Source organism: Theobroma umbraticum, unplaced genomic scaffold (genome assembly GCF_002168275.2).
Source record: "Theobroma umbraticum cultivar Fairchild unplaced genomic scaffold, ASM216827v3 scaffold_130.0, whole genome shotgun sequence".
NCBI lineage: Eukaryota > Viridiplantae > Streptophyta > Magnoliopsida > Malvales > Malvaceae > Theobroma > Theobroma umbraticum.
In genome coordinates this window covers 4,729,499-4,753,750 of record NW_018397264.1, presented here as the reverse complement: position 1 = coordinate 4,753,750, position 24,252 = coordinate 4,729,499, and the positions used below count along the sequence as shown (strand labels likewise).

Sequence of the window (24,252 nt, the reverse complement as noted above, 5' to 3'; positions counted from 1 at the left end):
TTAAATGTTTCACCCAATAGCCAAAAATTGATTGCTTTGATCAAGATACATATATTTCAAAGTCAGTGACAATTAGATATATTTTCAAAATATTGGTTTTGTAATAGATTTTGTTAATAGTAGAATTTTTAAATTGTTACCGAGTATGTTGTTAATTGAAATAAAGAGTCCAAAAATTACGAGACGTAAGAATATAAAATTAAATATCAGAATAAAAATTTTGTGTTATGAGATATATGTTTTTATAGAGATATTTAAATGGTATATTTCTATAACGAATTTTATTTATAATTTAACTCTAATATTAGTTAATTAGAGTTACGTGGATGAAATGCATGCACTGTCCACCTTTTCTGTTGCCCTTTACGAGATATTTTTTTTTACAGGAATGTCATCAGTTTGACGCGCGAGTTCCTATAGGCTGTTCAATTTTATTTGTTTACAGCACAATTAATCTGTTATTAGTTAATCAAATTGGAAATGAGGGTTATTCTAGGGTAATAAATAGTTGACGGAAATGTTAAAATTATCTAATAATCCTATCATTGGCAAAAAAAGTTGAAATTAACAAAATTGTATTTTAAATCTGATAGATATAAAAATATTTAAGCGCAAAAGGTCGACAGTAGATGTCATTCAAATCCATAATAAGATAGTGGTCAGGCATCCCTCATTCCCGATACTTGACATCGAAAATTACATGGGCACCTGGTGGTTGCTAAAGCTATTAAAATGTCACAACACGCAAAGCAATGCAAAGGAAAGTGGCGGTATCAGCTATTTTTCTAGAAATCAAAAGCATAGTACCACAACTATCGTGTTTAAAATATTGGTACCGCAGCTGATAAAAAGGTTTCGGGAAGAGAAAGATAATTTCCTTTTAAAGAGAAAATCCTTTTAGAGGAGCAAACTTAGCAAGTATTTCAGCCTCACGTCTTTCTGCATTTTCCTTCTTTAGCTCCCATCCTGGCTTTCTGGCATTAGCAAGTTGGACTTCATGAACCACTTTAGGAATAGAATTTGCCACCAACTTTTGATTATAAGTCAAATCATCCCTATCTCTCTTCTTATTCTCTATTGTTCTAGTAAGCTCAGCGCGCCGAGATTTAAGTTGTGCTATCTGATTGTCAATTTCTTGCACAGTCAATGTATTGGAATCCACTTCTGACTGCAGATGTGTTACTTGTTCTTTTAATTCGCTATACTCTTGCCTGAGTGAAGTAACTTTGGCTTTATTGTCCTCGAGGGCAGTGAAAAACTTGTCTGCCTGCTCCATCACATCTCTATTTTCCAGAAAAACTTCACAAAATGACGGAATCTCTTCAATCAACTTCAACTTCACAAGTTGTTCGGCAGTAAGAGTAGGATCCTTCCGAAGTTTAGATGCTAGACTTGTGAGTTCATCAAGGTCTTTAAAGCAAATCAATGAAGGAAAATCCATATCAAGAAATGAAGAAAGTTTCCCTCGAGCTTCAGACATTTCGTCTTCAGCAGGAAAAGAATTAGGCATCAAAGGGTGGGTAAATGGTTCTTCACATAGAGGCTGAGCAAGCATGTCATCCAAAGAATTGAGATAGGTATCAAATTCCTCTACAAAGAAAGAAACAATATCATTTTCAGGAGAATTGTTAAAATTGAGAACAAATACTTGACCCCTTTAAAATAAATATTAATTTTCATATTCTCACCTCTTGTCTTTTCATCATCTAAAAAAGACATATCAAGACCAGCATTTGTCTCTTCATTTTCAGATGGTGCTGGGGCTGAATTTTTAAGATGTTGCCGAGTCTGTCGCCTAGGTCTGACTGATTCTGTAGTTGTCTTCTGCCTCTTTTTACTGTTGTTGGAATGACCGGAACGGGGAGTCTTCCTCTGGCTACTACGGCGAGTTTTTTTGTTACTTTCTTTTTCACCATCCTCCACTCCAATCGCTGGAGGGAGAGTGTCGGCTTCATCACACAAAAGAAAAGAATTATGGCTAAGTAATCAAGAGAAAGCAAACCTGGTATAACTTAGAACACTAGGAAACCCAAATAAAAATATTATAACCTAGACTACTCCTTCAACTGCTTCCCCATCCAAGATAAAAACAAGAACGAAGGGCAATTGATCAAGTTGGATTATTACAATTTATATCAAACTTTATGCAATGAAATATGCACTAGATCTTTTTAAAGCATGTCTGCATGCCTGCATTAGATTATGTCAACTCCTCCCCATCTTCTGTAGCCTTGGTTCAACAAACCTTCCCAACAGGTAATAGCAAGGAAGGAGACAAACAGAGAGAGCAGAAGATCAGTCTGTAGGGAGTATATGCTCACCTCCGCAAACATAAACAAGGAAAAGGATGGAAAAATTACTAGTCTGAGCGAGCACATACATTGACAGACGGCAGGTAGCTAGACACCAATCTTAGAATTCTAATAGGGCCTTTCCAAAGCTATTAAAGTGTTATGGCAGGCAATAGAAGAACCTCTTTTCAAAGCTCCTAAGGTGACAATCATTACCATAATTTTTGACATAATATTCAGTTTTCTGAAACAGATATAATACAGGAAAAGAGAAGTGGTTAGGAAGTATAAGGTCAATCAGCAGTACTTAATATGACATGGATTAATTCTTAATTTATAGATCTGTGAGGCCTGCATTTAACAATCTTTGACTAATATATCTGATGAGATTGCTATATTATTGGATAGTATCCATACAACCAACTAAACTACATAAATCATCATTGTTTAGCAAAAGCAATTTCGAAAGCAATCAAAATCAATTGTTTATTTTTTGGACAGAATCATATTCAATAGTATAGCCATACAGTTACACAATATGGAAGCAACAAAAAGGAACTCTAGCCTTCAAGTTTGTGCCCAAAAGAGTGAGCATCTGATAGTTAATCACTAAAGATTTGATTAATGCCAGAGTATAAACCAAATTGAGGAAGAAGTTCTTGTGCAATAATAAGTTTTCACCTAAGATTATAATGACAAATAGTGGGCCAATGAAAGTTCCACCTAAGGTGCAGATATGATCATGATTTCATTTACATATACTCTAAATCACAGGATGAAAGAAACAGTGGCAATACCAACCATCATCATGCTGTACCCTAAATTATAAAAGCTATATCATTTAAAAGAGCTTACACTCAGAAGTGCCTTTAAGGATAGCAAACAGGTGGGATTATAACAGGCCAAGAGATCCCAATAGAAACATTTCCTACCACCCTCTTATGACAAGTTCTTACCTTTAGTGGTGTTGGCTAGACAAGCCCAAGCTTCCATAACAAAAGTTCCACATTATAAGCAGAAGCAAAGTAAGGGAAATAAGCTCTCAGTTTGCGATATAAACATGACAAATATTAATGAAACTTACTGAAAATGCCTGGCAAAATCCAGGGAAATTTGCAAGAATTTTAAGCAGAAAGCCTACACCAATAGAAGCTTGTAAAAGGATACCTAGACACACATGTAAAGAGAAAGTGCAAAGCTAAACATGCTTAGTAAGTTTCTATATTTTAAGGCATCAGTAAAATGGCTTGTCAAGGTTTTGGCTGTGAAAAAGTCTCAAGACAAGTGTCCTCTTGGGTAGAGAATATATGCGTGTGCGCATCTGTCGATGTCTCCGTGTATTTTTCTCTGGACTAGCTTCCTATTTCCATCAGTGGTGCTTTTTTCTTCCATTTCCCATGCATTTCAAACTTCTTAAGTTACTAGCATGAAATATAAAGAGTTCACCCATCAGATACCAATTCACCTCAAGTAAACCTTAATCAGTAAGCCCATCTAAGCGGGCTATGCTAATCCAATGAGATCACTCCAACTATAATTAGAAACCAAAATCTTATATAAATCAAGATGCATTCTAATTTACTTCAGATGAAATAGGTTAGAAATTAAATTCCCTCACAAAATGAAAAAGGGCAGAAGAAATAGAGAACAGTATATTTTTTCAGACAACCTTTGGCAGGAGACTCCAAAATGGCAGGGATCTTCCAAATAAATGAGGCAAAGAATGCATCAATATCTGCATCTGGGAACTGTGATCGGAGAAAACGTTCAAGTGTTGGCTTGCTTGCAAACACTTTTGGATTATTCGGCTTTCGAAGCCTTTTTGGAACAGTGAGAAATCTATCATTGTAGAATCCAGAACTGCTGACCCTTTTACCCACTCTCCAGCTCCAAATATCACCAGGATTTGGCCAATCTATAGGGGCATAAGGCAATCCTTCCCCACCAGTACAAGGTTGAACCGGCACATGGAAATTATTCTCTTTAACTCCAGGAGCACAATCATTACTTCCATTAGGGATATCATTCCCCAAAGATTCTTCTTTTGCCTCAGATGGAATGGAAGCTGGTCCACCATAATAACTGCAATTGGGGTAAAATAGCATTCAAGCAAACATAATCATATACCATAAACTTTAGAAGATATATCTTCTAAAGTACTTTAAAATTCATATGGAATTCATTTGAACATTTGTTGAAGCTGCTATGCTCGCTAATTGATGAAAAAGCCATAACAACAACAAAAACATTGTTCTATAGTTGATGACTTAGGAGTGAGAATGATGGTCTATCCATGGGTTTAGAGATAGAAGGTTTTTCCAGTAGCTAATTACTATAAATGATACTTCCAATTGCAGGTAGTTTATATTCTTAAAAATAGCTTAGAGTAATATGAAGTCCCTCTAGTTCACAGCTTCGAAACAAAAAATCTGATGAGGAAACAGATAAGACGATAAATTTTCCAAAGAAACATGCATCACCGTTAATTGGTAAAAAATACTGAACTAGAGATTTCCAGGCTCCCTCTACGCAAAAGAACAATCACACCGCTAGGAAATAGAAGTAATAAATTCTTTAATTTACGGTAATCAACCCTTTTATTTATTACATGCAACATGTGCATTTTCAAACTATTTAAAACAAGAACTTCAAAAAAAAATTCTATGTAAAAATTTTATGCATTCTAACGCATTCTACTTTCCACATACTCGATTTCTCAGGATTATCAGCTCATATTCATCCCAATAGCAAACATGTAAGAAAATCACCAAATAGAAACAAAAAAACAACAATTACATGCGGGAAGGCATAGCAAACTTACTCCGGGAAGAGCTCTTGGTGGATATCTAGGTGAGGAGGACTATCCATGTGAGGAGCGCTATCAGTGTGAGGGGAAGTACCCATATGAGGAGGAGTACCCATATGGGAAGGAGAAGGAATTGACATCATTCGAACAAAATTTCCTTTTTGACTTGCAAAATTAAGGCAGCCCAAAGACAAAAGATTAAAAACTTGATCTTTTGACTCTCACTAAGAAAGAGATCTTTAATCGTGAGACATAGTAAGAAACTGAAGACAGCAAAGCAGAGAGCTTCTATACAACACCAAAAACAAAAATTAAGTGGGTTTAACAAGCTCACAAAACTAGGATCACTGATCTGGGACTCTGAGAAATGATGCAGTAATTAAACAAATTGGAGAGAGAAAGAAGTACTTTATAGGACAGAACCCCAAAGTCATAAAATAACAAGCTAGACTCGCAACTGATCCGTCACGAGGAGGAAGAATCTAACGGGGGACAGTGATGAATGGAAAATGACTGTTGTACCCTTTCTGAATGTACTTCCCCATTTTTGTCCGAAGGACATTGGATTCGGATGATGGGTTGTTTAACAGAAAAGGATTGTTTTGTTTCATATTGGCCCACGCGCGTTTCTTTGGCCCGTTTTTCTCCCCTCGAGCTTAAGCCGTCTTAGGATTAGGAGTATTACAATTTACTTAATTTATGTAAATTTTAGTTTCGTTTTTGGAATTCAATGGCTGTTTTGAATGCTTCTCTTTCCACTTAGATGTATTTGTTCTTTATTACCTCAGATGAAATATGCCAGGCGTAATGAATCCGATTGAATTGGTGGAATTCGAAATTTGGAAATCTCTGTGCCAGCTTGATCAGGGAAACTTTTTGACACATTTCCTACGATTCTCAGGAAGCTAAAACTAAATTACTTACTACTTAATATGCCACAAGAAATTGAAGTTGGTTAAATACAGAAACGATCGTGTTTTGACAATTCAAGTCAGATTGCTGTAAGTTTTTGTCTATGATGAAGTCGCAGTAGTATGTTCATCGTGAGGCATTTAAAAGTTTTTGGTTATGTGATAGTTTCGCAATATTTTCAGGTTTTTTAGTTAATCATAAAGCTCAAACATAGATAAAAACTAGGCGTCATTCTCTGCTAAAAATGGCTGGCTATCGACTCGTCCCGCAACCTCTTGCCAGATTGATCTAGGAACAGATATGTATGTTCTGCTGAACTTATTTGGAAGACAACATCAGTGAAGGAAAAGAAAAATCTATTACGGCACCATGTTTCACCAGTACATTGTACACTAAGGACAAGGAATGTAACTTCTTGCTCTTGCCTCTTTGGCCAAATAATACGATCCCCGGACAGAGAAAAGGAGAGAAGCTGATCTTGAACAACCTAGTTATAATCCACAATGATTCATGTGTAGGTAGTGATAACAAGAAAAGAAAAGGGAAATAACAACCCTGTAACCAAAATCTAATCGTTCATTGTAATCTTGACAACAGTAAATATACATAAGGCTTACGTTAACAGTTGCATATATTGGAGGACAAGAAACATGGGGTGGAAATGTAATCAGGTGCCAATCAGCAGAAAAGCATGTTTTTGGCACTCTGAATTCATTCCGGAATTGAACTCTTTTCCCCTATGTGAACTACTCACTCGTGTCCTTTATTGATCTGGTCTGTTGAGCATTCACTCAATAAATATATATGTTTAATTTCTTACCAGAGCTCCATGTCTATGTTGAATACCATCCATCCTACCTGTTTAAAATGGTGTAGTGTAATTCACTCATCAGCCAGACACGATTAATTTCTTTCTGCGAATTAGTTGTTTCATCTTCTATTTGTAATTTTTAACTAATCTTCTTGAAGTTAAAGATGTTTAGGACTTCTAAGGAAAAAGAATAGGCATTGTTGAGGGTGGAAAAAGCATGCTTGAAAAGAAGGAATTGTTCCAGATCATGCGAGTTAGTGAATGAAGAGAGGAATGTTAATATTCCATGGCAGTAACTGCTGTCACCTGTCTGTAATGTGGATCAAGCATCTGGGCCAGACTCTTCTTAGAGATTTCTTAATTATCTAACTATTTCCGTGCAGGTATTCTTCATGCAAAATCATCAACTGTTCTGCTACCTGTGAAAACCATGAGAATAGAATCATCCTGTCATTTACATCCAAAAGGATTGAATAAATAATAAGCAAAAGAACTGGAATTTTTGTTGAGCCAAACGACATGGAGAAACCAATTTGGATAAAAGGGTATATGGTATATACCTCCTCAATGCTCCCATCCTCAATCTCTGTATTTAAAGATAATAGCATGCTTTCATGAAGCAAATTTTCTAAATCTTCTATCTGAAGTGCTGCAAAATTAACACCTAGTTCATTGTTTGTGTTCCTACACGTAAATACCTAACATCCAGCCTAAGAAATCTCCAAAATTACAATATCCAAGAGAAACATGCTTAAAGAGCAGCACCTTTGGATTGAGAGAGCCAAAAGAAGATATCAGCGGCAAGCTGTTGGGATTTCTGGAAGGAATCATGGCCACCCCATTGGTTTTGGACAGCCATTTGAAGGCCATGCCATCGGGAAAGAAGCAATGTGATTCCTTCCTGGAGATGAGATGCAGCCTCAGGCTTTTGACGAGTAAAGGCAACGCCCGAATGGTTGTTCCCATTCAAGGATCCCATTTTCTAAGCCTTTTTGGTTCTGCTTTCTCTTCTCCTAAAGAAATCCCAAAACGGTAAAAACATTTTGCTAGGGAGATTTATAGGGAGAGAGTTCTTTTTGTCCCTCTGGGGTTTCCTTGTTTTGTTGACAATACGAGTGTAATATAGAAAGAGCTGCGAAAAGTTGGGATCAGAGGAGAGAGAGTCGGTGAGAAAACATGACCGTCAGACAGACTTTGAACAGCCAGCTAGATTGAGCAACAGGGAAAAATGATTTTGAGCTCCCACTTTAGGTTCCAGTCTAATGATCTCTTATGTATTTTTGCAAAAGAAATTAAGACAATGGCATGGTTTTATTGGGGAACTTCACTGGGGGTTTCACCTTAAATTTTTCTGAAATGGAGATATAGAGTTGAAATTTCAGAGGATGAATGAAAGAACAGGAACAAATAAGAAAAGAAATAACATACTTCAATAGTTAAATTCTAGAATAATGTTTATTAATATTACTACAGTTTGAGGGATTTCAATTCTATCTTTTCAGAAATTAAAGATTCAGCCTTGTTAGGAGGGACCTCCCAGAGGAGAACGCCAACCAACAATGTTCCTGCACTACATTATGAATGATAAATGCCATAATGATTTTTTTTTTTTTGATAATGGCATAGGGAACCTAACTACAAAAACTATCTTGTACACCATAGTGAGATCCACAAAACATTAAAATAAACCAACATTTCCATGGAAATCTTCTGAAGCTGCCAACAGCTGAGATGAATACATCTCGAGTTTTACGAGCTTCTCTCTTTTCATATCATTGAGCTCTATCTCCAATACCGCTATCCTCTTATCAATGCTGCTCAACTCGTTACAAGCTTTTCGATTCAGATAAGACTTTGCAATTTTCTTTAAATGCTCTGTCGCAAAGTCTACATTGAATTTGATGGTTTTAGCTTCAGCTATGCAATCTCTCCATTTGAAAATCAACTCCTCAGTCACTTGTTCCAAAGATGTGTCCCCCATTTCTTGGATTGTGGCTAAAAACTGAAGCAATACATTTTCAGCAGAAAAAGAACTTAACAAAGAATTGCTTGTTATATCACCATAGGAAGTAATTATCTTTTCAAATATAGGCTGCAAAGCCAATGGAATCCTGTATCCTCCAACCTCTTGTTTCTCTCCTTGCAATAATGTCTTGAAATCAGAATATGAAACGGTACTCCTCTCATCTCGTTCCAATTTTTCCATAAATGTTAAGTAGCAAGCAGGAAATAACTACAAAAAGTAATAGCAATTTTTATTTTGTCATATCACTTTTAACTTTTTTTTAACAAAAAAAAAACAATCACTTTAGATAAGATTTTGATATTCTATTTGATCGTGGTTTTCCCATTTTTTTTTAGTTTAGTTTATTATTATTTAAGTCAAGTGAGTGAGTTTTAATATTTCAACAATAGTATTTTGTAACTTGCAAGGGATTCATTGTGTATTCATTTTCCCTTTTAAAGCAAGTCATAACAAAAATTAGTCGGAGTCTTAATTATTCATTGTTATGCAGCACACAAGACAGAGAATACCTGGGGTCGTGTGAGTACTTGATTTTCCTCCTGGGATATCCCAGCATCAATCTGCACAACAGCTGAGTAAGTTCTTTGAATTCCCTTTTTTTATTATTTTTGAAATTAATAAGCTCTTTGAATGTCGTCCTGCACAATCACCGAGACCAACTCCCAAAATGAATGCCAGAATATAATTATCTCTCCTTTTCCTATTTTCAAAATATATTTTTCTTCATATTATAGCTTTCAATTGTATAATGAAAGGTAATCGTCTCTTATTTTATAAATATTAGTGTTTCACTCTTTTTTTTTTAAAAAAAAAAAATTCATAGCTTCTTAACTATAGATGATAAGAAGCAATGACAGCGAAGGAAAAGTTCTTTAATTCTACGGATAGCATCATCCTATAACAATAGTCAATAAATCAAGTAATTTCTTAATCCCAATTTCCACAAAATGACCGGAGCAGAAGCAGAAAGCATTTTAAATAATATGCGATCAACAGCTTCTAAATCTGTTTCGTAAAACTAATACATATCTACTTCAATTCCTTTCTCCTGTAACGCAACGGTCAGATATTGCAATCTTCTTAAAACTTTGGTCCAATGGAAGACTGTGCAAAGCATTCCTGACATGAGAATTTAACAATCCAAGAACAGGAGAATACCTGGAGGTAAGTGATTGGTTGGTTTTCCTCCAAGGATTGACTCTGAACATCATTGTGCATAACAAGAAGAAGATCTCTGTAAGAAGCATCCTGCATAAGCATAACAAAGGTAAAAGCTCTCTTTAAGTGTTTTAAGAAAATTAGTCATGCATTTCGGAGGGCTTGGGTCGAGATGAGCTGCTCTATCATGGAAGCATTAATGATGAGTAAAGTGGCCCATCGATAATTATTACTTAAAATTTACAGTAAAACAGGATTTCTAAACTATCAACATGGAGATGATTGTCGAAAAATAAGTAACAAACATAGATCATCTAGTCCTAGAACGATGCTTTGCTAAATTAGGAACAACAAAAATTACAACAGTTGCAAGTCAACTATGCTTTGTCCAACGGAACTGAAATAACAGCTAGCCATTGCTTCTTTCTTTAAGCAAATAATGGAAAAATTATACAACAACAGCCCCTAAAACAAGGCATTTCAGGTCAGTGAGAAGTGATACTTATGAATTTCTCAATAATATTTTCTATTTCTAATCTATTTTAACCAATAGGAAGAATAGAGAATGCCATCATTTCTTTACTTGCCTATTTGATATAGATATTTTGCAATATGGATGGCCACAGTTTTTGGAATATATATTAAATTCACATGATAGGAGAATACCTGAGGATTAGCGGGTGATTGGTTTTCCTCCAAAATCCTTGGAGGTTCGTCCTCCACAACAGCGGGAAGATCTCTGTCACTGCCCAAGTCCTGCACCGGTCCATGAATACTTAGTGCCTCAGTTTCCTTTCCTTGTTCTGATGATTGTAAGATGCTTCTTAACATGTTAATCTCATCCTTCAGCTTTTCATTCTCGACCCTTTTGTTGTACCTATATTTGGCGTCATTCAGTCTCTTCCTTTCTCTTTTCTCCTCTTCACTTAACACGGATCCTTTGCGACGACCACCTCTTCCTGTTGAGTTTGTCTGAGAAACTGAAGACCGTTGATCAATCTGAGATTGGGTAATCACTTGGTATTGTTCTAAGCCATGCAGGGGGATTACATGGGCTGCAGCTGAAGCCTGTTCACTTTGAAAACTGTTTTCTTGCTGTTGACCATCCAAGCCATCAAGCAGCGAAACTTGTCCTTCAAGTTCTTTAACATAGTCGTCTGTTGCGGATAAATACCGGACATACCGGTCAATATATACCCTTTTTTTGGAGTTCTGGCACATGTATGTTCACTTGCACCCCGTTTAAGGTTTCCTACTAATTTATAGAACCGATCATATTGGCTGATTTGGATTTCAGTTGTTTCGCCTGGGAAATCATGCTCCTGCCAACACCGATTAATCTTCAATCTCTTCAATATGGATGAGAGAGCGCAACTACAACGACAGACTAAGATAACGAAGCAAAGAAATCAAACTCTGAGCAGCATAAGAGAGGGGAAGAAAAAAGGACGTTGACTTTTGAGGCAACACGTTACACACTTTTACTAGTTCTATCCTGAACTTAAGGCTCGTCTGAGATGACATTGAATGATTGCTGAAAAAAATAATATTATAATATTATATATATATATATATGAAAAAATATGAATTAAAATAGGAGAAGATCATATTATAGTTTTTGGTATAAAAACACTTTATTAAATATGTGATGTTAATTTTTAAAACTATTTTTATGTATGAGAATTTCTTATCATGAACATTAAATAGTTATAAAATATATTTAACTTTTTAAGTTTCATTTTATTATTAATTACACCACTTATTTTTTATTTTCTTTTTTTGATTTATTTTATAAAATAAATAAATAATAAAAAACTTAATTATTAAAATGTAAATGAAAGTAAATTTAAATATTAAATTATTTATAAATTTTGAAATTATATAAATCTGCATTGGTGCTTCCACGTTTGAGGCTCGAAGCCTGTTTCTAGTAAATTGTAAGCATTAATTATACTAGGTGGCATGGATGAAGCCGCGATCATAAAGAAAAAGGGCATAGCCAGGGAAGAAGAAGAAAGAAGGAAAAAAATCCTGGCAGTCGAAGAAGAAGAAGAAAAAGAAGAAGCCAATTGAAGAAGTAGAAGAAGCGGCAATCAGGAAGAAAAAGGCCACAGGGGGACCGCCAGGGAATAAGAAGAAAAACAGAGCCAGTCGAAGAAGAAGAACCCAGTTGAACAAAAAGATGACTCTCGATCAACAGAACAGAGGCCATTTTTCCGAACGAAGAAGAGCAAAAATGGTAAATTAGTTTCTTTTAATCTTGCTAAGTTGCAATCTAAGGTTGCATTAGTTTTTCATTGCCATTACATTTAATGTCAAGTAAGATTGGATGGTCGAAACTCGATCTGACAACTTAGTCTTAAAAGTTTTATTTGATGTCTTATAATAGTTAATAATTATATTACCGTAATTACATTACAGAAAATGTAATTGTTGAAAAGGGAATATTGTATTTATAAAAAATGTAATTGTAAAAAATAATTTTGTATATTGAAAAAGTGTTGATTAAAATATTATAAAATAATATTATAGTGATTGATTTATAAACAGTTTAATATCTCGCCAACAAAACTGAGAAAACATGACCGTCAGACAGATTTTGAACAGCCAGCTAGATTGAGCAACTGGGAAAAATGATGTTGAGCTCCTACTTACAGTCTAATACTATCTTATGTATTTTTATTTTTTTTTAAAAAGACATGACATAGTTTTGTTGGCGAGCTTCACTAGGGATTTCACCTTAAATTTATCTGTAATGGAAATATAGAATTGAAATTTCAGAGGATGAATGAAAGACTAGGAACAAATAAGAACCGAAACAACATATTTAAAATGTTAAAACTCTTCAAAGACTCGTCGTTGTAAGGAGGGACTGCCCAGAGGAGATAGCTAACAATGTTCTTACACTAATTACAATGATAAATGTTATAATGAACCATTTTTTGGGTTGATAATGTCACAGTAAACCTAACTATAAAAACAATCTTGTACACCATAAAGTGAGATCCATAAAACATCAAAATAAGCCAACATTTCTATTGAAATCTTCTGAAGCAGCCAACCGATAAGGTGAATACACCTCGAGTTTTTCAAACTTGTGTCTTGGTAGATCATTGAACTCTGTCTCCAATACCTCTATCCTCTTATCAATGCTATTCAACTCGTTAAAAGCTTTTCGACCCAAAATAAGACTTAAGCAATCTTCTTTAAATGCTCGGTCGCAAAGTCTGCATTGAATTTGATGCGTTTAGGTTCAGCAATGCAATCTCTCCATCTGAAAATCAGCTCCTCAGTCACTTGTTCCAAAGATGTGTCCCCCATTTCTTGATTTGTGGCTAAAACATTTTCAGCAGAAAAAGAACTTGACAAGGAATTGCTTGTTATATCACCGTAGGAAGTAACTATCTTTTCAAATATAGGCTGCAAAACCAATGGAATCCTGTATCCTCCAGCCTCTTGTTTCTCCCCTTGCAATAATATCTCGAAATCAGAATATGAAACGGTACTCCTCTCATCTCGTTCCAATTTGTCCATAAATGTTAAGTAGTCAACAGCAAATAACTACAAAAAGTATATATGTTCTATTTTGGTTGTTGTTTTTGCACTCCTTTTTAAGTTTAGTTTGTTATTATTTTTTTGTTATTTAAGTCAAGTTGGTGAGTTTTAATATTTCAAACGTATTGACTTAACTGATTCATTGTGTATATTTCTACTTTTCAAGGCAAGCCAATAACAAAAACTAAACGGAGTCTTAGCATGTAGCACACAGGAAAGAAGAATACCTGGGGTTGAGTAAATAATTGGTTTTCTTCCAGGGATTTCCAAGTATCATTCTGCACAATAGCCGAAAGAGTTTCTTTCAGAATAAGCTCTTTGAATGTCGTCCCAATCTTCTTTCCAGAATAAGCCACATAAAAGCGTATACAGGAATGGTCTTTTTATGAACATAAAACTTTGGTCCGTGGAAGACTCCTCAACGCATATCCGCCACGAGAATTTAACAATCAAATAACAGGGAGAATACCTGGAGGTAAGTGATTGGTTGGTTTTTTTTCTAAGGATTGACTCTGAACATCATTATGCAAAGCAACCAAAAGATCTCTGTAAGGAGCATCCTGCATAAGCATAACAAAGTTAAAAGCTATATTAAGTGTTATAAGAAAAGTCATGCATGTTGGAGGGCTCGGGTAGAGATGAGCTGCTCTATCATGGAAGCATTAATGATGAGTAAAGTGGCCCATCCATTCATTACTTAAACTTCACTGGAAAACAGGATTCCTAAACTATAAACATGGATATTATTAACGAAAATAGGTAATAACCGTTGATCCTCTAGTCCCACAACGATGCTTTGTTAAATTAGGACGATAAAAATTATTACAGTTGCAAGCCAACAATGCTTTGTCCAACAGAACTGAAATAACAGCTAGACATTGCTTTTTTTAAAAAAAACAAATAAAGAAAGAAAATATACAACAAGTATTTCAGGTCAGTGAGAAGTGATACTCATGAATTTCTCAATATAACATTTCAATAATATTTTCTATTTCTAATCCATTACAACCAATAGGAAGAATAGAGAATTGTGACCATTTCTTTACTTGCCTTATATATATATATATATTTTACAATATGGATGGCCACAATTTTTGGAATATTAAATTCACATGATAGGAGAATACCTGAGGATTAGGGGGTGATTGGTTTTCCTCCAAAATCCGTGGAGGTTCGTTCTCCACAACAATAGGAAGATCTCCGTCACAACCGAAGTCCTGCACCAGTCCATGAATGCTTAGTGCCTCTGTTTCCTTTCCTTTTTCTGATGCTTGCAACATGTTTCTTAACATGTTAATCTCATCTTTCAGCTTTTCATTCTCGACCCTTTTGTTGTACCTGTATTTGGCGTCATTCAGTCTCTTCCTTTCTCTTTTTTACTCTTCACTTAGCACGGATCCTTTACGATGACCACCCCTTCCTGTTGAGTTTTGTCTGAGAAACAGAAGACTGCTGATCAATCTGAGATTGGTTTATCGCTTGGTATTGTTCCAAGCCATGCAGCGGGATTAAAAGGCCTGCAGCCGAAGCTTGTTCACTTTGAAAAGTGTTTTACTGCTGTTGGTCATCCGAGCCATTGGGCAGCGAAATTTGTTCTTGAAGTTGCTTAACATAATTGTCTGTTGCGGATTTATACCGGACACAAGGGCCGATATATACCCTTTTTTTGGGGATCTGGCACTTGTATGTTCACTTGCACACAGTTTAACTTTTCCTACTAGTTTATAGAACCGATCATATTGGCTGATTCGCCAGGAAAATGATGCTCCTCCCAACACCGATTCTTCAATCTCTTCAATATAGAGGAGAGAGGGAAACTACAAAGAGAAACTAAGATAACAAACCAAAGCAATCAAACTTTGAGCAGCGTAAGAGAACGAGTGAAGAGGGATTTAAGAAGAGAAAATGCTTAAGAACAAGGGCCATACGAGAACAAAACAGAAGAAAAAAAGGACATTGACTTTGCGAGATAACATGTTGAGACACTCTTACTAGTTCCAGCCAAATATTTCAACCAAGGTGAGATGGTCAGGGCCTTGACCAAACAACTTAAGCTTAGGTACCCTCGAACTTATCAGTTTCGATTTGTGGTGATTGTCCGATAAGAATCTTGATCGGTTTTAAATTTATTTATCAATTAATTATGTTTTTGCTGACTCATTGCCATAGCATCTAGACCTTCATAATTTTATCCAACACAGAAAAATCATGCATTTGTTAAGCCAAAACCTCACAATCTTACTATTCTCCAATGGCCTTCTTCCACAACCTTACCCCTTTGATGCAGTTAATCATGTCATAGTTCACCGGCGCCACAGTCCAGACCCACCAGGAGGCCCAAGAGGTGACACAGTCTAGACCCACCAGGAGGCCCAAGAGGTGACACAGTTCAGACCGCCAGGAGGCCCAAGAGGGTGCCAGCCACTAGACCCATGTAAGGGGGCTGCTGGAAAATTCAAATTTTCCCTCCCACCGAACTTCTAGAAGGCTGCGGAATTCAAATTTCCCTCCCAACCGAACTTCTAGAACCTCCCAAATGTTTGGAGGGAAATATTTTGGGGGAATACTTTGAATTGAAAACTTTGGAGGGAAAAGTGGGGGGGAACCTTGGCTATAAATAGCCCCATCCACCATTGTGTAAATCATCCATTAGAATCCATTCTTGCATCCTTTGTATTTCAATTCATTCAATATAGAGTTTAGTTTTTCTCTAGCATTCTCTTCCATTTTTCCTTCCTTGTATGCAAGCTTGCTTGCCGGCTTAAAGCCATTGTGCGGGTGTTGAGCGCTTGTCGGGTGAGTAAGGCTGACTTGGTTCTACTGCCGAGCTAAGGGCTGAATCCAAGGCCGCACAGGTGGTCTTAAGTATCGCCCCGTGACAGTTGGTATCAGAGCCGTTGCACTCTAGGTGTTCGACAGAATTCCCAGAGTGTTGCGATCCAGGTGTTCGACAAAAGTCCACACCAGAGGGAAGTGTTTGCAACCCAGGTGCTCAACGAAATTCCCAAGCAAGTAAAGAGGTGATTGAAAGGAAGGAATGGCCACCAGCGGATCAAACATGCCCGAGGAGACTCTCGAGGTCAGAGAGACGCGTGCTGGTCGGAAGGCAAAGTCCGCCTCACGAGAACCCAAACCAGGGGCTGGATGCTAGGCTATCCAGGTGGAGGTAACCGTGGGAAAATGCGCGACCGCCTCGATGTGCAGGAGGAGCACATGGAAGAGCTTCACGCTCGGATGAGAACTAAGAGAGAAGCTCAAGAGATGGTGAGGGAGACCTTCGAGTCAGTCACCGAAAGAAACGCCCAGCTTTCAAGGGAGATGGAAGCCATGAGGCGAGAGCTTGATGAATTGAAGGAGGAAGTGCGGACAGCCAGGGCCAATAGTGGGCGAGAAGCTGTTGCACACCCGGAAGTAAGGCTTGATGTGCCTAAGCCGAGAGAGTTCCGGAGCCAGAGGATGCCAAGGAAATAGACAACTTTCTCTGGGGCTTGAGCAATACTTCAAAGCCACTGGGATCGTGATGGATGACCGTCGAATCATTGCGGCATCCATGTATCGGGAGATACAGCACTGCTTTGGTGGAGGAGGCGGTGCGATGATAGGCTCTGGGAGCACCGGTACTCACGTGGGCAGATTTCCAGCGGGAGTTACGCCAGCAATTCTACCCCGAATACGCCATGGATGAGGCGAGGGTAAGCTGCGTAGGCTGGTCCAACGTGGGGAGATCCGGGACTATGTGAAGGAGTTCAGCGAGCTGGCCCTTCAAGTGGGGGATCTAGGGAGAGGGAGCCCTCTTCACCTTCATGGATGGTTTGAAACCATGGCCAAGCAAGAGTTGCAAAGCGAGGCGGGCAAGACCTCACTCGAGCCATGGCAGTGGCTGAAAGCTTGGTAGATTACTCCCGAGCCGACAAGGACAAACCTACGCCATCCAAGCCAAGGATAAAGGTAGGGGATGGGCGGATAAAAATAGGTAGTACAAAGATAAGGGCTGGCGGACAGAGATAACCAGCCTAAGGATGGTGGCGAGAGCAAGCCACAATCAAAATGGAGAGGTAATTCTACCTCAAAATGGAGATCTTTAAAAACAAGGAGGACCAACCGACGGGTTGCTTCTTGTGTGACGGACCACATCGGGTCTGAGATTGCCCAAAGCGCACCAAGCTAGTGGCGATAGCCTCGGAGGAGGAGCCACAATCAGACCAGGCAGCGCGATTGGGCTCAGTGCTGCTGGGGGCAGTAAGCAAGACGAGTAGTCGAGCCAAGGGGCTCATGTATGCTGATATGATCATAGCAGGACAATCGGTGGAGGCACTGGTGGATACGGGCGCTTCTGAACTCTTCGTGTCCGAACAATGTGTTGCTAAACTAGGCACAAATCTAATAGCGCAGGCGGCTGGGTAAAAAACTGTAACTCTAAGAGAGTGCGCACAAAGGGCATTGCCAAGGGGATCGATGTGCAACTTGGCCAGTGGCATGGAGCTGTGGACATCGAGATCATCCCGATGGATGATTATGATGTAGCCGTGGGGATCGGCTTCCTAGACAGAGTCCAAGCTGTTCTCGTGCCGCACAACGATTGCATTTGCATCTTGGATCAAATGGGGCAATGCGTAGTGCCAGTCAGACGAGGACGTACTCAGCAACAAAAACATTGTCTGCCATGCAGCTAGCCAAGGGCATGCGTAAAGGTGAGCAGACATTTGCTGCGGTGCTGAGTCTAGAAGACACCCCCGTAATATAATAAAGGCACCGGTAAGTCCTAGAGGTGCTGGAGGAATTCCAAGATGTAATGCCTCTAAGCTGCCAGGCCACTGCCTCCCGCACGAGAAGTGGACCATCATATCGAGCTAGTGCCAGGGGCACAGCCGCCCGCCAAGGCACCATATCGGATGGCGCCTCCCGAGCTAGCAGAACTGAGAAAGCAGCTTGGGAGCTTATTGACGCTGGATTTACAGGCCATCCAAATCCCCTTTCGGAGCTCCCGTGTTGTTTCAGAAGAAACATGACGGTCTTTAAGGCTATGCATCGACTACCGAGCTTTGAACAAGCTCACGGTCAAGAACAAGTACCCGATCCCGCTTATAGCTGACTTGTTCGATCAGCTAGGCAATGCGCGCTGGTTTTCAAAGTTGGACTTACGACGGGGTACTACCAGGTGAGGATAGCGTGCGGGAACATATCCAAGACAGCTTGCTGACTCGCATGGGGCATACGAATTCTTGGTTATGCCATTTGGATTAACCAATGCACCAGCAACATTTTGTACTTTGATGAACAAGGTATTACAACCCTTTCTTGACAAATTCGTAGTTGTTATACCTTGATGATATTGTTGTCTATAGCCACTCATTACAAGACCATGTTGAACACCTACGGCTTGTTTTTGAGGCTCTTAGACAACATGAGCTATTCGTAAAAGGAAAAATGTTGCTTTGGTTTGCATGAGGTGCCATTCTTAGGGCACATTGTGGGGATGGCAGAATCCGGATGGACCAGTCCAAAGTAAGTGCTATCCAGGAATGGGAACCGCCTGCCAAGGTAAGGGAGCTGAGATCCTTCCTTGGGTTAGCCAACTACTACCGCCGGTTTGTCAAAGGATACTCAAGATTGCGGCGCCACTAACGGACATGCTGAAGAAAGGCCGGGTGTGGAATGGAATGCTGCAAGCCAACATGCCTTTGATCGGCTGAAACAGGCAATGAGTGAACAACCGGTGCTGAGATTGCCGGATCATATACTGCCGTACGAGGTACATACGGATGCAGTGACTTTGCCATGGCGGGGTACTGATGCAAGATGGGCATCCAATCGCGTATGAAAGCCGAAAACTGAACGATACCGAGAGACGGTACACGGTTCAGGAAAAGGAGATGACGGCAGTGGTGCATTGCTTGCGATTATGGCGGCACTACTTATTGGGGGCCAAATTTGTAGTGCGGACTGATAATGTGGCCACATCCTACTTTCAAAGCCAAAAGAAGTTAAGCCCGAAACAAGCTAGATGGCAAGACTTCTTGGCAGAGTTCGATTATGAGCTGGAGTATGAGCCAGGCAAGGCTAACTCCGTGGCTGACGCCTTAAGCAGAAAAAGCTACACTGGCTGCCATCAGTGAAGTGCGCACAGAGCTGCTACCTCACATTCGGATGGCATGGCAAGCGACCCGACCGCGCAATCCATACTGGAGCATGCCACGGTAGGCAAGACCAGGCGGTTTTGGGTAAAAGAGGGGCTAATGTACACCAAGGGCAATAGGCTCTACGTTCCGCAGCATGGGGGCTTGCGGAAACAGCTACTGAAAGAATGCCACGACAGCCCTTGGCAGGCATCCGGGGATGCATCGGACGATGGCATTGGTAAGCGCCAGTTATTACTGGCCCAGAATGGAAGATGACATTGAAAGCTATGTCGGACCTGCTTGGTGTGCCAACAAGACAAGGTTGAGCAGCAACGACCAAGGGGATTACTCAACCCACTGCCAATACCAGAAAAACCATGGGACAGCGTAAGCATGGATTTCATCATGGGGCTGCCCAAGGCAGATGGGTTCGGTAGCATTATGGTGGTGGTGGATAGATTTTCGAAATATGCCACCTTATACCAGCCTCAAAAGAATGTCCTGCGGAAGAAGCAGCCAAGTTGTCTTAAAGAAACATTGTCAAATACTGGGGCGTTCCGCACACCATCATCAGCGATCGGGATGGCCGATTCACGAAAAAAATTCTGGACTGAATTATTTAAGCTGTTGGGGTCTGAATTGTGCTTTTCCACCAGCAACCACCCACAGACGGATGGACAAACCGAGCGGGTGAATGTATTGTTGGAGCTCTACTTAAGGCACTTCGTGAGGGCACGCAGTCCGACTGGCCAAAGTGGCTTGACATAACACAATTCTCGCATACCTACAGCGCAGCGAGTCCACCGGTCAAAGCCCGTTCGAAATCGTGATTGGAACAACCCACACACCAAGTGCCATTGCCGTGGGCTATACAGGTGTCGCACCAGCGCATACAAAACCGCTAGGGGCTGGAAGAGTAGCGGACTTAGCTCGAACGTGTCTCCACAAAGCTGCAAAAGAGGCAAAGAAGTGGGCAGATCAAACCCACTGGAAGCTCACTTCAGCGAAGGGGACATGGTGATGGTGAAGCTACACCTTGTTTTGAGGAACAAAGGCTTGCACAAGGCCTTGTTAGAAGGTACGAGGCCCATATCGGGTAATCAAGAGAATCGGCCAGGTGGCATACAAGTTGGACTTGCTGCTCAAGCCAAAGGTGCATCCGTATTTCATGTCAGCATGCTGAAGCCTTACCATGCAGATAAAGAGGACCCTAGCCGAAGGGTGAGCAACAGGGCACCAGTAGGCATTCGAGCAGCGTACGACAAAGAGGTAGAAGAAATGCTGGCCGATAGAATACTTCGACGGAAGCATCACATGCCTCAACATCAGTACCTGGTGAAATGGAAGGGATTGCCGAGAGTGAAGTTAGTTGGGAGTCTGCAGAAGATTTGTGGCAGTTCCAAGATTGGATAACGCCTTCCACACGGCAGCGAGGACGCTGCCAGCTTAGGCGGGGGAGGGTGTCACGGGCCACAGTCCAGACCCACCAGGAGGCCCAAGAGGTGACACAGTCCAGACCCACCAGGAGGCCCAAGAGGTGACACAGTCCAGACCCGCCAGGAGGCCCAAGAGGGTGCCAGCCCACTAGACCCATGTAAGGGGGGCTGCTGAAAAATTCAAATTTTCCCTCCCAACCGAACTTCTAGAACCTCCCAAATGTTTTGGAGGGAAATATTTTGGGGGGAATACTTTGAATTGAAAACTTTGGAGGGAAAAGTGGGTGGGGAACCTTGGCTATAAATAGCCCCATCCACCATTGTGTAAATCATCCATTAGAATCCATTCTTGCATCCTTTGTATTTCAATTCATTCAATATAGAGTTTAGTTTTTCTCTAGCATTCTCTTCTCATTTTTCCTTCCTTGTTTATGCAAGCTTGCTTGCCGGCTTAAAGCCATTGTGCGGGTGTTGAGCGCTTGTCGGGTGAGTAAGGCTGACTTGGGTTCTACTGCGAGCTAAGGGCTGAATCCAAGGCCGCACGAAGGTGGTCTTAAGTATCGTCCCGTGACAATAGGCTGATGTCATATGTTTACCTCAAAAAAGCCCATAGAATTTGGGCTTAAACCCAAAATACTACCAATATATCCAAACCACAAGGCCCAAAAAATAACACTACATAAATCTCCATCTTCAAAACTTTTTGCCGCCGCAATCCTCAACCATGGTCATCACACCCTCCACCACCAAAGCCCATGCCATTCCTCACCGCAAACGAGCTAGGCTCCCTCTTGGTATCCGCCATCTCCACGCACTCCCTCCTCTTCGGCAGAGCCACGCATGCCCACATTCTCAAAAGTCTCCAAATCCCTCTCCCTTCTTTCCTCTCGAACCACCTCATCAACATGTACTCCAAATTCAACCTTCTCACCTCTGCGCACCTCGTCCTCTTACAAACCCCATCCGAGTCCCGTTCTGTCGTCACTTGGACGGCCCTCATTTCAGGTCACGTCCAAAACGGCCATTTCGCTTCCGCTCTCATCCATTTTTCCCACATGCGAAAAGAACCCATCTCTCCCAATGATTTCACCTTCCCTTGCGCCTTCAAGGCCTCCGCTGCACTTCGATCACCTGTTGTGGGAAAACAACTTCACGCGCTGGCTTTGAAGTCTGCTCAGATTTTTGATTCCTTTGTTGGGTGTAGTTGCTTTGACATGTATATGAAAACGGGGCTTAGAGGTGAAGCGAGGAAAATGTTTGATGAAATGCCTGAGAGAAGCGTCGCAATGTGGAATGCGAATATTTCTAATGCGGTACTTGACGGGAAACCTTGTATTGCGGTGGATGTTTTTATTCAGTTTAGAAGGGTTGGTGGGGAGCCAGATCCGATTACGTTTTGTGTCTTCCTTAATGCGTGTTCAGATGCTTTTTATTTGGAACTAGGGAAGCAGTTACACGGTTATGTGATTAGAAGCGGTTTTGATGGGAATTTGTCAGTATGTAATGGGCTTGTTGATTTCTATGGGAAGTGTAAAGAGGTGGAATCTGCAAAGATGGTTTTTGATGGAATGGGGAAGAGAAATGAGGTTTCTTGGTGCTCATTGGTGTCTGCTTATGAGCAAAATTATGAGGAAGAGAATGCTTTTGAAGTGTTTTTGGCGGCAAGGGAAGAAGGGGTTGAGCCTACGGATTTTATGGTTTCAAGTGTTATCAGTGCTTGTGCAGGGATGTCAGGCCTTGAGTTCGGTAGGTCAGTTCATGGGCTTGCTGTTAAGGCTTGTGTTGAAGGGAATGTTTTTGTTGGGAGTGCCCTCATTGATATGTACGGTAAATGTGGAAGCATTGAGGATGCCGAGCAAGCTTTTTATGAGATGCCTGAGAGGAATTTAGTTACTTGGAATGCAATGATTGGTGGATATGCACATCAAGGGTGTGCTGATATGGCTTTGCCATTGTTTCAAGACATGATGTCTTGTGGTGTTGTTCCAAATTATGTGACTTTGGTTTGCGTATTATCGGCTTGTAGCAGGGGAGGGGCAGTGAAATTGGGAATGGAGATTTTTGAATCAATGAATGAGAGGTTTCACATTCAACCAGGGGCAGAGCATTATGCTTGTGTTGTGGACTTGCTAGGGAGAGCTGGGATGGTGGAGTGTGCTTATGATTTTATAAAGAAAATGCCCATTGCTCCAACAATTTCTGTCTGGGGGGCTCTTTTAAATGCTTGTAGGGTGTATAAAAAACCAGAATTGGGGAGGATAGCTGCTTATAAACTATTTGAACTTGATCCTAAAGATTCTGGCAACCATGTGTTGCTATCTAATCTGTTTGCATCTACTGGCAGGTAAGGTCATCCCTTGAAAACGTATGATAAAGGTTAAACTCCAGGAAATTTCTAGTCATTAGGATCTTAGAATTAAAGTATTTTTAAACTTCTTTCTTTACCAGTACTTGTGTTTTTTTTGTTAGCTAACTATTATAGAGACTAATGTAGGTGGGAAGAGGCTGATCTTGTGAGGAAGGAGATGAAGGATGTCGGAATCAAAAAGGGTGCAGGTTGCAGTTGGATCACTGTAAAGAACAAGGTCCACACCTTCCAGGCAAAGGATACTTCACATGAAATGAATTCAAAGATTCAAGAAATTTTGGCTAAACTCAGGAGAGAGATGAAATCGGCTGGCTACATTGCAGATACCAGCTTCGCCCTCTATGATTTAGAGGAAGAAGAGAAAATATCAGAGGTTGGGTACCACAGCGAGAGAATTGCACTAGCCTTTGGTCTTATAGTTATACCACCTGGAGTACCTATAAGAATCACAAAGAACCTCAGAATCTGTGGAGATTGCCATAGTGCCTTCAAGTTTATGTCAGGCATTGTTGGAAGAGAGATCATTGTGAGAGATAATAACCGATTTCATCGCTTCAGGGACGGGCAATGCTCTTGTAGAGATTATTGGTGAATAATTGATATGCTCATCAATTTTTTATTTCTCATTATTTGAACTTGATTTCCATTTTTCCAGCTTAAACTATTTTCTCAGGGTAGTGGAAACTAGGCATATACTTACAGATACATACCTCACGTTATAACCATCTGTTAAGTAAATTCACATGTCCTTTTTTCATAGCTGAGTTTGG

At 40.0% G+C, this 24,252-nt stretch overlaps 4 protein-coding genes and 1 long non-coding RNA gene across 9 annotated transcripts; 1 reads left to right on the top strand and 4 right to left on the bottom strand.

The window, feature by feature from the left end:
- Positions 1-577: 577 nt before the first annotated feature.
- Positions 578-5,609, bottom strand: LOC110421077 (spindle assembly abnormal protein). The gene is made up of 4 exons (XM_021434539.2): positions 5,113-5,609; positions 3,961-4,373; positions 1,689-1,949; positions 578-1,590 (listed from the first exon to the last, which is right to left on the bottom strand). The coding sequence occupies exons 1-4, from the start codon at positions 5,238-5,240 to the stop codon at positions 881-883; spliced, it is 1,512 nt and encodes a 503-aa protein (XP_021290214.1). The 5' UTR covers positions 5,241-5,609; the 3' UTR covers positions 578-880.
- A 745-nt stretch (positions 5,610-6,354) lies between these two features.
- LOC110422152 (Pre-rRNA-processing protein TSR2, conserved region) lies at positions 6,355-7,860 on the bottom strand. Of its 2 annotated transcripts, XR_002445692.2 has the most exons (4): positions 7,586-7,860; positions 7,381-7,469; positions 7,127-7,239; positions 6,355-6,496 (listed from the first exon to the last, which is right to left on the bottom strand). XR_002445692.2 is itself a non-coding variant. In XM_021435946.1 (3 exons), exons 1-3 carry the CDS (start codon positions 7,797-7,799, stop codon positions 7,186-7,188), a joined length of 357 nt encoding a protein of 118 aa, XP_021291621.1. In that variant the 5' UTR covers positions 7,800-7,860; the 3' UTR covers positions 6,559-7,185. The 2 variants fall into 2 exon arrangements, 1 of the variants encoding a protein (XP_021291621.1); XM_021435946.1 differs by lacking the exon at positions 6,355-6,496 and having other exon boundaries at positions 6,559-7,239.
- Positions 7,861-8,248: 388 nt separating this feature from the next.
- On the bottom strand, positions 8,249-11,526 carry LOC110422312 (uncharacterized). 2 transcript variants are annotated; one of them, XM_021436177.1, is made up of 4 exons: positions 10,671-11,526; positions 10,005-10,094; positions 9,356-9,406; positions 8,249-9,053 (listed from the first exon to the last, which is right to left on the bottom strand). In XM_021436177.1, exons 1-4 carry the CDS (start codon positions 11,223-11,225, stop codon positions 8,499-8,501), a joined length of 1,251 nt encoding a protein of 416 aa, XP_021291852.1. In that variant the 5' UTR covers positions 11,226-11,526; the 3' UTR covers positions 8,249-8,498. The 2 variants fall into 2 exon arrangements, with proteins under 2 accessions (XP_021291852.1, XP_021291853.1); XM_021436178.1 differs by having other exon boundaries at positions 8,249-8,822.
- Positions 11,527-12,864: 1,338 nt separating this feature from the next.
- On the bottom strand, positions 12,865-15,636 carry LOC149526869 (uncharacterized). 3 transcript variants are annotated; one of them, XR_016351576.1, is made up of 4 exons: positions 14,687-15,636; positions 14,029-14,119; positions 13,787-13,837; positions 12,865-13,471 (listed from the first exon to the last, which is right to left on the bottom strand). It is a non-coding gene; the product is annotated as an uncharacterized LOC149526869 (long non-coding RNA). The 3 variants fall into 3 exon arrangements; XR_016351577.1 differs by having other exon boundaries at positions 12,865-13,466; positions 13,787-14,119; XR_016351575.1 differs by having other exon boundaries at positions 12,865-13,837.
- A 6,132-nt stretch (positions 15,637-21,768) lies between these two features.
- Positions 21,769-24,117, top strand: LOI1 (Pentatricopeptide repeat (PPR) superfamily protein). The gene is made up of 2 exons (XM_021436059.1): positions 21,769-23,458; positions 23,609-24,117. Exons 1-2 carry the CDS (start codon positions 21,870-21,872, stop codon positions 24,072-24,074), a joined length of 2,055 nt encoding a protein of 684 aa, XP_021291734.1. The 5' UTR covers positions 21,769-21,869; the 3' UTR covers positions 24,075-24,117.
- Positions 24,118-24,252: the final 135 nt, after the last annotated feature.

What these genes read in the sequence shown, in the direction of transcription:
- LOC110421077 (XM_021434539.2), bottom strand. Translation starts at nt 5,240, where the DNA reads ATGATGTCAATTCCTTCTCCTTCCCATATGGGTACTCCTCCTCATATG. An exon ending in CACCAAGAGCTCTTCCCGGA is followed by an intron (nt 4,374 to 5,112) that starts GTAAGTTTGCTA and finishes CCCCAATTGCAG; the next exon opens with TTATTATGGTGGACCAGCTT. An exon ending in TTTGGAGTCTCCTGCCAAAG is followed by an intron (nt 1,950 to 3,960) that starts GTTGTCTGAAAA and finishes TGTGTGATGAAG; the next exon opens with CCGACACTCTCCCTCCAGCG.
- LOC110422152 (XM_021435946.1), bottom strand. Translation starts at nt 7,799, where the DNA reads ATGGGATCCTTGAATGGGAACAACCATTCGGGCGTTGCCTTTACTCGT. An exon ending in TTGGCTCTCTCAATCCAAAG is followed by an intron (nt 7,470 to 7,585) that starts GTGCTGCTCTTT and finishes TTAATTTTGCAG; the next exon opens with CACTTCAGATAGAAGATTTA. An exon ending in AGGATGGGAGCATTGAGGAG is followed by an intron (nt 7,240 to 7,380) that starts GTATATACCATA and finishes TGGTTTTCACAG; the next exon opens with GTAGCAGAACAGTTGATGAT.
- LOC110422312 (XM_021436177.1), bottom strand. Translation starts at nt 11,225, where the DNA reads ATGTGCCAGAACTCCAAAAAAAGGGTATATATTGACCGGTATGTCCGG. An exon ending in AATCACCCGCTAATCCTCAG is followed by an intron (nt 10,095 to 10,670) that starts GTATTCTCCTAT and finishes ATGCTTATGCAG; the next exon opens with GATGCTTCTTACAGAGATCT. An exon ending in AACCAATCACTTACCTCCAG is followed by an intron (nt 9,407 to 10,004) that starts GTATTCTCCTGT and finishes GCTGTTGTGCAG; the next exon opens with ATTGATGCTGGGATATCCCA.
- LOI1 (XM_021436059.1), top strand. Translation starts at nt 21,870, where the DNA reads ATGCCATTCCTCACCGCAAACGAGCTAGGCTCCCTCTTGGTATCCGCC. An exon ending in CTGTTTGCATCTACTGGCAG is followed by an intron (nt 23,459 to 23,608) that starts GTAAGGTCATCC and finishes AGACTAATGTAG; the next exon opens with GTGGGAAGAGGCTGATCTTG.